The following is a 14910-nucleotide window of genomic DNA, read 5'->3' as shown; positions in this document are numbered from 1 at the left end:
AAATAAGAAAAAGTTGTCTTACTCTATTAAAACATGCTCTCCGAAGAATTGTCATCTCAAACACTATATGTGTGTGTGTGTGTGTGTGTGTGTGTATCTTTATGCTCAGTTGAATAAATATACAAACCTTAACCTTCTCAGCCATTTCTGATGCAAAATTACACCCGTGTGGTCCTGACGAAATTGAAATTGGCGGTAACTGTGTTCGTAAGTATCACATTTTATTTTTTAATGATGTATTTATAAACTAATAATTTCAACAGGTTTTTATGTTCTGTGACTTACTGTAGATGTTGAATTATGTTAATATTTGTCAATGCTCCAGTCTAGTGGATATCAAAAATAAAAGTCACTTTATCATGCCTTTAAGAAATAGTCTCGGAGTTGGCAAAGGTATGGAAAGTGGAGCATGTTCATATCCTACAGACATGTGTGTATGTTGGTAGGATCTTTTTATAAGAAAATTTGGCAATATATCTCAATTCCTAAATATTCACATATTTTTTTTCTAGCAATTCCACTTCCAAAAATCTAGCTAGAGAAATAATTTTGTGTGCAAGTTCAATATTTATAACAGCACTTTTCTAATAATATGAAAACAATAAGTTGCAAATATCCAGTAACTACTGATTGAGTCAATATTTTTATGCAGCCATATAAGAAAATATTCTATAAACAATATTAAATAAAATACAAGAATACATTCTTTGACATTAGTAAATATCCACGGTATATTGTAGCTAAGAAATCAGATTGTACAACACAATCTCAAATTTGTTTTCTAGGAATGACTGCATTTGTACCAAATAAATCTTGAAAGATAAGTACCAAAACTGTTAATGATGCTCACAATTTTTCTTCTCATTTGATTCTGTATTTTTCATTTTCTAACTTAGTAAAATTTCTTGAAGTTATTTCAAATATTAAGAAACCCCCCACCATAATACTTCTTAAAATGAATAACTCTAAATAGATTGTCTGATAAAATTTACAATGTCTACCTAAACAATGGGTAGAAATTAAAATTATTTATTGAAACATTAGCCTTTTTGTGGAGGCTGATGGCCAAATATATTGATGATGTGGTGATATTCTAAATGAATGAGTGATTGTTGACATATAATTAATATAAATAACAAAGATGTTTTTAATGGTGAAACAAATGATGACGACATAAAACAAATCAAGAGAGATCATATAGTATTAAATATCAATTCTTAAAATTAATTTGCTTTGTCTTGAAAAAGTACTATTATAATCCTCAAATAAATCACTCTGAGTTGCTTTTCTATGCCTTATTCAGTTGTAAATGGATTTTCCAGCCCATTTTTCCATTATTCTTGAAATAAAGTATTATTTTATCTGAAAGTCTCAGTTCAATTAGACCCTGTGATTTAAGTTCTTAAGAGAATAAAATAATATCCCTAATAATAATAACATTAACCATGAAGTATAATTGTTTGGCTATTCTGCATAGTAGTTTTGGATTTTCTTTATAACTCAAATAATATAATAAAACCCTTTTTGCCCTTGAATAAATGATAAATTTAAGCTATTTGTCATGCTATTCAGAATGTTTATGCAATTAATTGGAAAAATTGCTATGCAAAATTATACACAATTTGGGAAGTAACACTTGAATGAAAATATTGAGTCAAAAGTCAACAGATAAAGCTTCAGGAAAAAATGGAGAATGCATTAACAGCATATACTAATATTAGAATTGACAAAGGGATAATAATTTTGCTTGTCAAGCATAAATAATTTATCTGTCGTTTTTGAAACCTTTTTCTTTAAGTACATTTTAATAAATTTTCTTTGATCTACATTGTTGTGAGCAATGATCAACTGACAGCACTTAAAATATTGATTCAAAAATTTTAATTTTCATGAGTTATTTTCCTTTCAGTCATTTGTCATCTCTTATTCCTAATACAGTCAAGCGTCGCTTAACGACAGGGATGCATTCTGAGGGGTGCGCCCTTAGGCGATTTCGTCGTTGTGTGACCGTCATGGAGTGCACTTACACAAGCCTAGATGGTTCAGCCTACCACACACCAGGGCTATATGGTACTAATCTCATGGGACCACTGCCGTATATGTGGCCTGTCATTGACTGAAGTGTCCTGATGCAGTACATGGCTATAATCATTTCCACAGAGTTCTTCCCTGTTTGGAAATGAAGTCAGCTTCTTTTTCCTATTTTATTTGAGAGGAAACTTTTACTCAGATATATAATTTTTCAAAAATCAATATATACTCAAAAGTAGTCTATTATTTCCTTCAAATCCGTGTATAATGTTTAACATATTTGGCAAAATAACTGTTACTTAGATTAATTTGAAAACAATTAATTTTATTATTTATTAATGTTCAATTTTTAACTAATTTTAATTAATTTTTAATTAATTAATTTTGTTATTATTTATAACAATTAATGTTATTGGGATTTTGCAATCTGATATCTAACAAAATAACACTTTAAAATACCTGAAAGTACATAAGGTTTTTCTCCCCTTCACATTTAGAATAAGGTCTGTCAGAACTTTCCAAAATCCACATGACAGGACTGAAAAATTAATTTCATGATTATCATAAAATTACCATGTATATCATAGAAAAAATATTTTTCTGTTTTAGGACATTTTTTAAAATCTTACTTTAAAATTTATTGCTCAGATATTTTTCTCTTTTCTAAAATAGGACAAAATAAATCAAAACTCATGTAAAAACATTTTAGATCCCCAGATCTAATCTTGCAAAGGCCCAGAGCTAAAAATTGTAAAATCTTTCTGAATTCCTAGAGGAAACTTCAAACATTTTTAACCTCAGAAAAATGAAAAGGATAAGGCTATAGTTTAACACTTGGTATAGTTCACTGAGATTGTTTAATCACTCCTGTAACGAACAGCTCTTTCAATGCAGAGTAATGACGAGCTGAGTTATAAGAGGAAATTATGAGTAAAATAGTAAGTCATTTGACTTTACACTATAGTGACTATTTTCCTTTATAACAAGAAATTATAATGTAGAAAACCTTAATTTAGCTTGTTTGTTCCATCTTCTAGAAAGGATAATTGCTTACAAAAGGGTCATTTACTTTTATATTGAAGAGCTAGACTTTTCAAGGGTAGGCATATTCCATGTACATTAATAAAAGCTTGATAAGCTGATAAATTTCTCTGCTTTCAATAGCTCTGTGATTATGGGTCAAAATAAGAATGTGCTACTTTGCTGATTGTAAGAGAATAATTATTTTTCTAAGTATATTTTATTTTTCCTAAATTTAATCTCTGAAATACAATATTCATAAACTTTTCCCATAGCCAGTCTCCGTTCTTTAAGAGGCGCAGTTACAAATTATGCCTCTTCTCCCATCAGGTCAGCTGTCTGCCTCATTGCCACCACCCGCTCCAGGACGGCCACAGGTTGTGGTGGAGCTGATTGAGTCCAGGCTTTTCTGCAGGTGTGCTTTTGACGTTTCCCCTACAAACAACTCTGTGGGATTTCTCATAGCTTGGTCTAGACTTTCTTCTCAAGAAGTCAAAGAGGAGCTGAAGCGAGAGACCACAGTTCAGGCATTCTCTCTGTTAGAACTGGATGGCATAAATCTCAGACTTGGAGACAGGGTATGTTCAAAAACAACTGGGTTTTCTTTCCTTTCATGAATGTATTAATTTTCAAAAGTGGATTTTTTAACACATCCTAAAAAAATATTTTCATCCCCAGAATATAAAGCACTAATGTTTTTCTTTTTATTTTTTCCTTGGCAGTTGTGCCAACTCCAGTAATAATTGGATGAGACAGTAATCTTCGTGACTATATATGAGTATCTTCTTTTAGCAGTTCGTTGATTATTATCAATGAATCTTTATAACTCTATCTCCCTTTCTGGTTTGAAAATGATATGCTTTTATTTTAGAAAAACTATTTAAATTTATCAATGATGATATCACTTATCCACTTTTAAATACATCTTTAAATACAAAGTCTACAACACTTTATGTTGGGATTTGAATAAGTATTTTATAATGATGGACTTTTCCTCAATTTTCAAGCAAATTTTTAAATTAGTTTTTGATTATCTCTTATGCACTATCTGCCAAAAATTAAAATCAAGTACTTAAATACAATAATTTACATATATTTCCTCCATAATTTTATTACTAAATAATTAATTATTAACTGTATTCATAGGTATTCTGTAGTGCCTCCGTCTTTTTCTTGGAGGAACCACATGTACAAAGTTTAGCCATCGAAAGCCAAGAATTTTTTGCAGGCATTAAGGTATGTAGCACTGGGGATGGATCAAAAAGATTATTCCTCTGGAACTGTGCTTCTCATACTGTGATCTGTGGATGCTGGGTCCAGGACTTCATCACAGACTGAATGTTGAGACCCAAGAGTCTGTATTTTTGAAAAAATAACCCAAATAATTCTAAGGCACAACAAAGTTTGAGGGCCCCTATTAATGAACTAAAATTTGAATATACTTGCATTTTTTTTCAGAAGTAGCTCAAATTAAAATAAAGCAAAAGTTCTTTATTCTTTATTCTAAAGTTCCCATAATTCACTCCATCGTATAAATAAAGGAGTATCAGTTTTTAGTAGTTATGCACTTTGGAAGACAGGTACCAGGTCAAGTGCTAGGGCCTCTGACTAGAGTAGAATTAACCCAGAAATCTGGGCTTTACGGACTGCAAAGATTGAGCTCGCTAAACAAGGCAATATCTGTGACCATCCTCGTAGTACCAGGGTCCAAGAACTGAGGAGCTACTCCAGGAGACGAGCAGAGGTGACAGGGAATCCGGAGTGGTGGGAGGAGTAGGAGCGGTACCAAGAGGGCTAGGCAGGCAAGCGCTGTGCACCTTCTGAGGTCTCAGCCACGGGACTGGAGTTTCACCTGGACTCATCTCTAGTTCAAGGAGAAGATGGGATACTCGATAGATTGTGAGAATAGAACTCAGAACCAGGACAAAGCCTGTTCCTGCATAAAGTCCGTTTATACACAATAGGGACCAGGGAAAGGAGTGAGAAGAGTGAACTAAGTTGTCAGAGTAGCACAATCCCAGTGGGAGGGGAAGCAGAGCTCAGATCTTGGAAGCACAGGACCTTTGGATGCACGTTGGTAAGAACTCAGCAGACATCAGGGCTAGTGGTCAGCCCCCAGGGACTGTTTCTGACTGGGCTAATGGAGAAAATTCAGTGCTAAGAAATATCTATTTTGAGAGCTAGCCAAGAACTGAGACTGAGTAAAAACTTCCTGCCTCAAAAAAAGGATTGGGCTGTGAACTGGCATAGGACCAGTCCCAGATTTCAGTACTCTGTAAATCCAGCTGTGGGAAGCAGAGGCTGAGAAATAAGCAGAAGGTTGAGATGTTTCAGGCGACAACATTTTGATTTATGTTTTAAAACTTAGATTTCTAATTTATATTAGGGAAGATAGTAATCCCTAAGAATAGTCTCTTCCATTGACGTGTCAGTAAGTATTAGCAAAGAATGGAAGAATATGGGGATCGTTCCGTCTCCTTCATTCTCTAGCCTGCCATGGAACTAGAATCACTAAGGCAGCCTCCCCCCAGACTGCCTAACAGTTGGGGAACCGAATTGTGCCCTAAGCTCAGAGCAGAGGAAACTCCATGTACTCTTCTGTGTGTTGCTGATATTTTTCAGGGTTTGGATTTAATTGATCTTGTTTAATTCAAAACTCCAGTGCTTAAGTTCTTACTACCAGCTCATTTAGCAAAATAGGAACTGCTGAGAAAAATGCCCTTTCAAAATTATTCTATCTTAGAAATAAATTCTGTCTTTACCTAACTGCTCTCTGTATTTTCTTATACCAGTTACAACCTGAATTGAGCACTATATCAGAAGATGGGAAAGAATACCAGTTGAGGATAGAGAGCACAATTCCGATTGTTTGCTCTGAATTCAGTGAGCTTGATCAGGAATGCAAAATCTCATTAAAACTGAAAACTGTTGATCAAGGTAATATACTAAATTCATGTAATTTTATTATTAGACTTCAAATAATAACTAAAGCTTTTTTTTCTTCTAGAAAATATCACTGGAGTATACTCATATTTAGTTATGTTGCATGTTTCTATCAAACTATAGCTCAATCGTAGTAATAATACTGGGGCAAATTTATGATTTCCAACGCAATCTACATTGTAATCCACATTTATCTCTCCTGGGCTTGAAGCATAATTTTACAAAGCAACAATATTGAACAATCTCCTCCCTGACATCTTCTTTCTCCTCCTCCTCTTTTTCCTCCTCTTCTTCCTCCTTTTTTCTTCTCCTTCTTCTCCTCACCCTTATACTTATTCTTCTCTTTGCTCTGTTTTCAGAGATTGAGGGACAAGCTGCTCTTTATGATTTTCCAAATCATTCCTAATGAGGGAGGTGTGATAAGTTATGCTCAAAGTTCAAGCTTATGCAACGTGGATCTCATAATGCATTCTTTGCACTTCTCTCCTAAATGTAAGCTTACGTTTGAGATCTTTAGTTTTAAAATTCTTCTATTTCTGAGGCCGGCCCGTTGGTGCAGCAGTTAAGTTCACACGTTCCGCTTCGGCGGCCCAGGGTTCGCCAGTTCGAATCCTGGGTGAAGACATGGCACCGCTTGGCAAGCCATGCTGTGGTAGGCGTCCCACATATAAAGCAGAGGAAGATAGGCATGAATGTGAGCTCAGGGCCAGTCTTCCTCAGCAAAAGGAGAAGGATTAGCAGCAGATGTTAGCTCAGGGCTGATCTTCCTCAAAAAAAAAAAATTATTCTAATTAATTACTAACTTTATAGATTGTATCATGCACGGCAGCATATATATCACTGTCACAGCCATATATAGAGAGAGATCCCACAGAACAAGATAGAATATGAAAGAACAAAGCATGTATAGCAGTGATTGAGTTGATTGGGTTCTTTCTTTCCCTGTTAATCCTCTGATGTAGAGACCAAGTCATGTAAGAGATACAATAGCCACCTCTTCTCCGCAGTTTCAGTTTCCATGGTTTCAGTTACCCTGGTCAACCTTGGCCCAAAAATATTAAATGGAAAATTCCAGATATAAACAATTCATAAGGTTTAAATTGCACACCCTTCTGAGCAGTGTGATAAAATCTCGCACCATCCCACTTTGTCCTGACCAGGATGTGAATCCTCCCTTTTCTAGTGGATCCATGCTGTGTATGCTACTGGCCCATTAGTCAGTTAGTGACCATCTCTGTTATCAGATTGACTGTTGTGATATTGCAGTGTTTATGTTCAAGGAACCCCTATTTTACTCAATAATGGCCCCAAAGTGGAAGAGCAGTGATGCTGGCAATTTGGATATATCAAAGAGAAGCTATAAAGTGCTTCCTTTAAGTGAAAAGATGAAAGTTTTCAACTAAATAAGGAAAGAAAAAAAATCACGTGCTAAGATCTGTGGTAACTTTTAGTACAGTATATTCTTATAATTTGTCTATTTTATTATCAGTTATTGTTTAATCTCTTACTATGCCTAATTTATAAATTAAACTTTATCATAGGTATGTACGTATAGAAAAAACATGGTATATATGGGGTTCAGTTTCTATTTGTGGTTTCAGGATTCCACTAGGGGTCTTGGAGTGTATCCCCCATGGGTAAGGGGGGACTACTGTTCATAGATTAAAATATAGCCTTTAAGGGAGATTACAATTCTGCTCGCATACCTTTTCACTATAGGACATAAAATTTTATTTCATAAATACACCAAATGCAATGTATCTAAGTCTTTATGTCTATATTATATCTAGCTAAATCAGAGAAACAAAAGGATAAAAATGCTAGCAGAAAAAGTCTCATGGGAATCATGCAACCAGGAATAGAGATGGGTGTGGAGATAGAAAGAGGAATCAAGAGAGACTACCTCAAGATAGTTGACAGTAAACAGGCTTAGATAATACCCAGCTACTTAGATTTCATGTGCAACACTACATTTTGAAATATAACCCAGAGATATGAAATTAAACCCACTCTCTCAGAATGTCTGACACAATTCTACTTCAAGCCATCTCTCAAAAGCGTATTAGGCAAATTTTACTGCAATTTATGGGGGAGAATAGGAAAAGGATGACCTGATTGATATTTTCCAAAATTGTGTTAGGCAAAGATTTTGTTCAGTTACAAGTATACTGCAAACTATGTTTGTATACTCTCAGTTCTGTTGACCTTAAACAAATAGACAGCCAGTTATTTCCTCAGCCAAAATGGGTTTGTTTAGGATCAGCAAAGAATTACAATTCGGGGTCTGCAAGTGTCGTGAGCCTGGTGCAAGTTCCCAGCAGCAAAGGGAAGAGAAACTCTTTTATAGAGGGGAGGAGGAAGTTGGGAGGGCTATTGTAAACTAAGAGTTCAAGGTGTAGTGGCTTTTCATTGGCTCCTTGTGACAGTCTCATTGGCTGAGTTTCTTGCTGATCAAAAAGAGGAAGTCTTTCTTCTTCCTGTTGGGCTCTGCTATGGCTGTAGGGTATGAGATGTCCCTGGCTCCAATTTAATGAGGTTTCTGTTTATTACTTTCTACATCCTATCAACAGGCAATCCTTGCTATAATAATAAAAAACAGCCTAAATACATTCCCACATTTTAGAAGTTTGCTTGTTCTTATTCTTTGTCAATTAAAAATGATTTCCATTTTTTCTGGAGAAAATGTCCTGGATATTCTCATCTCATCTTTTTAAAGTATATCTCTAATTTCATAGAGAACAAGTCAGTGTCTCCTAATATATTTCTACAAAGACCATGCTGCTTTTTCTACAGGCTTAAAGAGAACAACACTTGGCCCTCATACCACAGACCAGAGGAAGTGATGTCAGGGGCTATATCTAAGCCAGATATATTCCATGTTCACCTTAGGAAGCTGGTTATGAGTTTGGATGTTTCTGTTATTTTTTTATGTGTATGAGAAAATATCCATTTCTAGAAAAAATGCATGAACAGAAATATTTTTTCAGGAATTTTGAATCTAGTGCAGTATACCTATGTCTGACCAATATAATTTTATACCTGAAAATGATGTGTGGAAGAAAAGATAGAAAGTTTTTGATGACTTCTTTCTTCCTCCTTAATCTCAGAAGGACTTTGGAATCATTAATTGGATAGAGAGTTAACTTTCTCTGTGGCCAGTTTTGGGAGGAATCTATTCTTTTTTTTCAGTTACACAAATTCCTAGAGTTCCTTCGTTCTTTTCTGTTACCGTTTTCTTTTCAAATTATTTTTTCTTGTCCTTTGTCCCGTAGGCAAGGGAGCATGTCGAGGTTCTGAATATATTGGGAGATTTGAGAGGTGAAAAGAAGTAGAGAGTTTACTACTGGTGTGGAATTACTTAATTTGTTTTGATTTTTCTATTTTTTAAGATGATGAGCCCTGTATCAATAATTAAACCTGTTTGATGAACCCTGTATCAATAATCATTTCTGTCACTCAACAATGGATAGAACATGAGTACAAGCCCTAAGAAATATCACAGGCATATCTGGACCCAAGGCCCAATTCTTAGGGAGAAAAAAACTCAAATTAGGTTTCTTGGTGCTAAAATTATTGAATTTTTTGCAGAAACAAAGATAAATTTTATATATTGCTTTTGAATTTTATCCAGGTGCATATGGATTTATAACTTTATTGGAAATAATAATATATATGTACATATATATGTATATATTGAAGTTGATTAATTCTTTGTAAAGATCAAGTATAGCTTTGGGTTGTTTTTTATTTAACTGTTTTATTGAGGTCATATTGACTTACAACACTGTGTAATTTCAGGTGTTCATTATTATATATCAGTTTCTATATAGACCGCATCGTGTTCACCACCAATAGTCTACTTTCCACCCATCACCATACATATGTGCCCCTTTACACCTTTCACCCTCTGCACTATGCCCTCCCCTCTGGTAACCACAAATCTGTTCTCCTTATCCATGTGTTTGTTTATCTTCCACGTATGAGTGAAATCATATAGTGTTTGTCTTTCTCTGTCTGGCTTATTTCACTTAGCATAATACCCTCAAGTCCATCCATGTTGTTGCAAATGGCACTATTATGTCTTTTATTATGGCTGGGTAATATTGCATTGTATATATATACCACATCTTCTTTATTCATTCATTGATTGATGGGCACTTGTGTTGCTTCCAAGTCATGGCTTTCCATGTCTTGGCTTCAATAGCCTTGGTTGTTTTTTTTTTAATTTGAGGAAGATTAGCCCTGAGCTAAATGCTGCAAATCCTCCTCTTTTTGCTGAGGAAGGCTGGCCCTGAGCTAACATCCATGCTCATCTTCCTGTACTTTATATGTGGGATGCCTACCACAGTATGACTTGCCAAGTGGTGCCATGTCTGCACCCGGGATCCTAACTGGCCAGCCCCGGGCCGCCGAAGCAGAATGTGCGCACTTAACCACTGCACCACTGGGCCAGCCCCCAGCCTTGGTTTTATTTAGACAAAAATTACAGTCATGTTTTTTAAGTAAGAGAAATTAATTTAAGAATAATCTCTCAATTCAATATTTCATGTTAATCGAGTTATTACATCTTTGGTTGGTATATTCCCTTAGAAAAATTCTCAATGTGTTTTTTCACAAAACAGGTACAGAACAGCTAGGCTTAAATTTGGCGCTGTCTTCCTGTCACGTGGACCTTCACCGGACGCCATCCTGTGCTAATGGAGCCTGTAGCCATGCTTTTGTGCACTACACTGCTGTGACGGATTGTACTCAAGATGGAGATAGAGTTACAAACATCGTAGTGGAACCTATAGTGAATGAGGATTTCCTGTGGAACAGCTACATTCCAGAGAGCATCCAGGTCGTCAAATTACAAAAATATGTTTCCACTTGAAGCTTTAAAATAGATATGTGTATTTTATCACTACACTTTGTAAACTTTTCATTTCAAAATTATTTTATGTTATTTCAGTTTTTAAATGATCCAGTATTCAATAACTATGATAAAAACAATAATTGAAAATTCGTTGAGATTGCTAAGAAATTTATTGTATGTCACTAAATAACAATAGTAATATTTACTGAAAATATCTTTGCTTTTAAGATCAGAGTAAAGGATGTCCCAACTGCTTACTGCTATTCATTTACTGACCCACATATAATTACATTTGATGGCAGGTAATTTCCTGAAAGTTTTTTCTTTTAGCAGTTTTTGTTTCTTTTGGATTTTGTTGTTGATTTATTTTAAGCATCATCCTATTATATTATTTCTTAGTCCTAGTCACTGAAATTTAGAAAGGAAGGGATGTATGGACATCAGTGGCTTGTTTCAAAATATTAACTTATTTGTGTGTAATGTTTTTGCCTTAAAATCTAGTCCTTAGTGGGGCTGGCCCCGTGGCCGAGTGGTTAAGTTCGCGCGCTCCGCTGCAGGTGGCCCAGTGTTTCGTTGGTTCGAATCCTGGGTGCGGACATGGCACGGCTCATCAAACCACGCTGAGGCAGCGTCCCACATGCCACAACTAGAAGGACCCACAACGAAGAATATACAACTATGTACCAGGGGGCTTTGGGGAGAAAAAGGAAAAAATAAAATCTTTAAAAAAAAATTAAAAAAAAAATCTAAGTATATTTAAAAAAAAAAAAAATCTAGTCCTTAGTAAATATAAGGATTAGTTGTGAGGCTGAATTTGTAAAAATAAAGATTCTTACAAATACAGACAATTATTTTAGCTTACCATTTATTTGTTTTTAATAATGTTTAAATTATCTGCTCTAGAGATATTTACTGTACTGCATTTCCATGTGATTCTGAAACAATCTTTAAGTTGAGGCAAAATGATTACACTAACATGTTAAAATTATTTTAAAATCTAACCAGTTCTAATTCATGGCAAGGATATTCAGGGAAAAAAAAAAACTATTGTAGCCATTATGAATACCTGGATATCTGCCTCTGGAAATTAAAATACAATGGGCAAAACAACTAAAAAGTAATATAAGCTGTCTTGCTATTAATATCTGCATATAAGGATTTAAACTTAGTTATGCTGTTCTGGGGAATTCATGATTTTAAGATGTCCCTAAAGAAAATGATAAGAACACATCATTGTTGAGTCAAAATCTTCTCCATTCTTTCTTAAAAATTGTAATACGATCATTGTCACTAAAATTATTTAATACAAATAAACAGATATAGAATGCTTCCAGTAACAAATTATACTCCAGAGGTTTGAACAACCATTGAAAAGTTGTAGGAACTGATCCCATATGGAAGAATCCTTTATGGTTATAACTAAAAGCTAGGAAGCTTTAGTGGAAAAACCTCAAGAAATCATAGTGGTGATTACTTTAATTCATTATAATTCAACAAGATCACTTGTGCAACAACTCAGGGACAAACCATGTTCTGAGTGCCAAAAGTATGGCAGTGAACAAAACAGACAAATGTGCCCTGCTCTCATGGAGCTTACCTTTGCATAGGTGAAGAGAGGTATACACAGTTAATAAATATAGAGAGTATCTGAGGAAGACAGATGCTATGAAGAAAACGAAAGCAGTGGCAGAAAGAGAAGTCTGGAAGTAGGGGTTGACTGAAGCAGTGAAATGAAAGAGAAGAGTAGTAAGAGAGATTCAGCTGTTTATCACCACATTGTTTCAGTCAATGCTCTACAAATAAATGCTAGAGATAGATAGAGCTAGCAGAAATAAAGATTTTCATTCTTGCATCAAAATATATTGAATGTGTATAAATAAACTTAAATACACATTTTTGGTTTATAACTATTGTGATATTTTATACCAATTCTTAACGCAATTGACTTTTGTTAACCATAGAGCATATGACAATTTCAAGACCGGAACATTTGTGCTTTATAAGAGTGTGTCACGTGACTTTGAAGTCCATGTACGTCAATGGGACTGTGGAAGCCTTCAGTATCCTGTGTCATGTAACTGCGGGTTTGTTGCCAAAGAAGAAGGTGATGTAGTTACTTTGGATATGTGCAGTGGTCAGCTACATGAATCACAGCCGTATTTATTTGTAAAGAGCCAAGATGTAACCAGCAATATCAAGATAAGTGAATCTTACTTAGGAAGAAAAGTCACAGTATGTATTTTCATAACTATTAGAAACATTTTTCCTTACTTTCTGCAGATTTGGGATTAAAATCTGAACTTCTTTTCACCTCTATTAAATTAGATGCTATCATTTTTCACCATTAATTTTTTTAAAGAAAATAGCTTTTAAATTAACACAGATTTTAGAAGGAATAAAATTCTTTTCACTTACCACACACAAATAGACACAACATAGTTAAAACTTTGTCAAATCTAAGCTCCTTTATTTTAAGATTTCAGTATGATAACTTGGTAAGTTAATCATAAAAATTATTTTTGACAGTGTCTAATAAATGGTATATTAGACAGAGATGAAATATATAATTAAGGAGAAATATTCAGGAATAGCCAGCCAGTTGAAATGAATACAAATAGTTCTACCTCAGGAATAGGCTGGTAGATACTTGTATGTTAAGGTCATCTTCTTGTCATCTTCCAAAAAGGTAAATTCCAGGTGAATAAAATTTAAATTTAAGAGAAAGTAGTAGAAAATGTAGGCGAATGTTTTTATAACGTTGAGGTGAACAAGAATTTTTAACGTAACGTCATATGTTTGAATTCCATCATCCAAAACCAAAATGCAAATTAAAAATTGGGAAAATATTTGCTACATATAAAACTTACAGTCAATAGAGAAAACACTCCTGTACCTCACTAATGTATAATGGGCACTGCAATTAAAAGGAGCCAATATTATAAACAGGCAATTCACAAAAGAAATGAAACTGACAAATATATTAAAAAGTACAAATAACAACAAAAATCTGAAAACCTCAGCCTCATTAGTAATCAAAGAAATGCAGATCAAACGTCTCTCATACAATATTGGCAAGAGTAAAAATAGTTACAATCTTTCCAGAAGACACATATATTATTTATATATTTATAAATTGAATCCATGCATGTTATTTTGTCAAGAAATAGTAATTTTCTTTTGAAAATTTATCATATTAAATAATTAAGGATGTGTGTAATCCCAATGATGTTCATTGCATCTCTCCTTATAAGAGGGAAGAGTTACAGTAAATCAGTGATGACTAAAAGAGTTTAACCAAAACCCTAAATAGAGCGATATCATATAATAGAACGCTTTGTAATCATGAAAATTTTGGAGTAGAAGTGTATTTATTGACAGGCAAGGATATTATTGTAACATAGGAGAGGTTTTCGAAGAATTTGCACCAAGATCTTAACATTAGCTACCTCAGATTGAGTAGTAATGTAAGATTTGTTTGCTTTTAAAATAACTTTCTGTAATGAACACTTACATTTTTAAAAAGAAGTGCAATTTTTAAATTTGAAAAATTAAAAGGGAAGGGGAGGCAGAGGAAGAAATATAGGTGGTGTATCTTCAGTGAGTTTTGGAAGAGTGTTTCTCAACCCATGCGTCCAAGACCCTCGTCTGGGAGAGGTGATACTCCTGTGGGGAGGATCATAATTAGACAACACAGACTATTAAGATAATTCAACAAACTCCCCTTGCTCTCATTCCCAGCTCCCCAAGCAATGTTCTGGTTATAATTTGCCTTCTGATTCTGTTTGCCTACCAGCAGCAAGAGAATGCTGATGAGCCAAGGAATATGTACTCCTCGGGAATTGTATTTATCTGTGTAAATTAATTACTCAGCAGTCTAGTTCTATGTTAAATTATTATCAGAGACATTACTTGGTACACATTATCCTCAACATTTATAGCTGTTTTAGTTGTATAAAATATTGCACTTTGGTTTAAATTATTTAAAGAAAGGAGTTTGGACAATATATCTCAATAAGAGAATCAATATGAAGATCAAATTTCAAGTCAGCAAAATGCAAAAA

The 14910-nt window shown here is 34.3% G+C and overlaps 1 protein-coding gene across 1 annotated transcript in view; it reads left to right on the top strand.

The window, feature by feature from the left end:
- VWDE (von Willebrand factor D and EGF domains) overlaps nt 1-14910 on the top strand; it is a 69542-nt gene that overhangs the window by 18786 nt on the left and 35846 nt on the right. The window contains exons 4-10 of the mRNA XM_023639298.2: nt 142-207; nt 3382-3629; nt 4198-4287; nt 5844-5988; nt 10617-10834; nt 11078-11151; nt 12811-13081. Coding sequence (XP_023495066.2) covers nt 142-207; nt 3382-3629; nt 4198-4287; nt 5844-5988; nt 10617-10834; nt 11078-11151; nt 12811-13081 — 1112 coding nt within the window. The remainder of the gene's footprint in view (nt 1-141; nt 208-3381; nt 3630-4197; nt 4288-5843; nt 5989-10616; nt 10835-11077; nt 11152-12810; nt 13082-14910) is intronic.

Source organism: Equus caballus, chromosome 4, assembly GCF_041296265.1.
Source record: "Equus caballus isolate H_3958 breed thoroughbred chromosome 4, TB-T2T, whole genome shotgun sequence".
NCBI lineage: Eukaryota > Metazoa > Chordata > Mammalia > Perissodactyla > Equidae > Equus > Equus caballus.
Note: the sequence above shows the minus strand (reverse complement) of the source record. Positions and strands in the feature narration are given on the sequence as shown.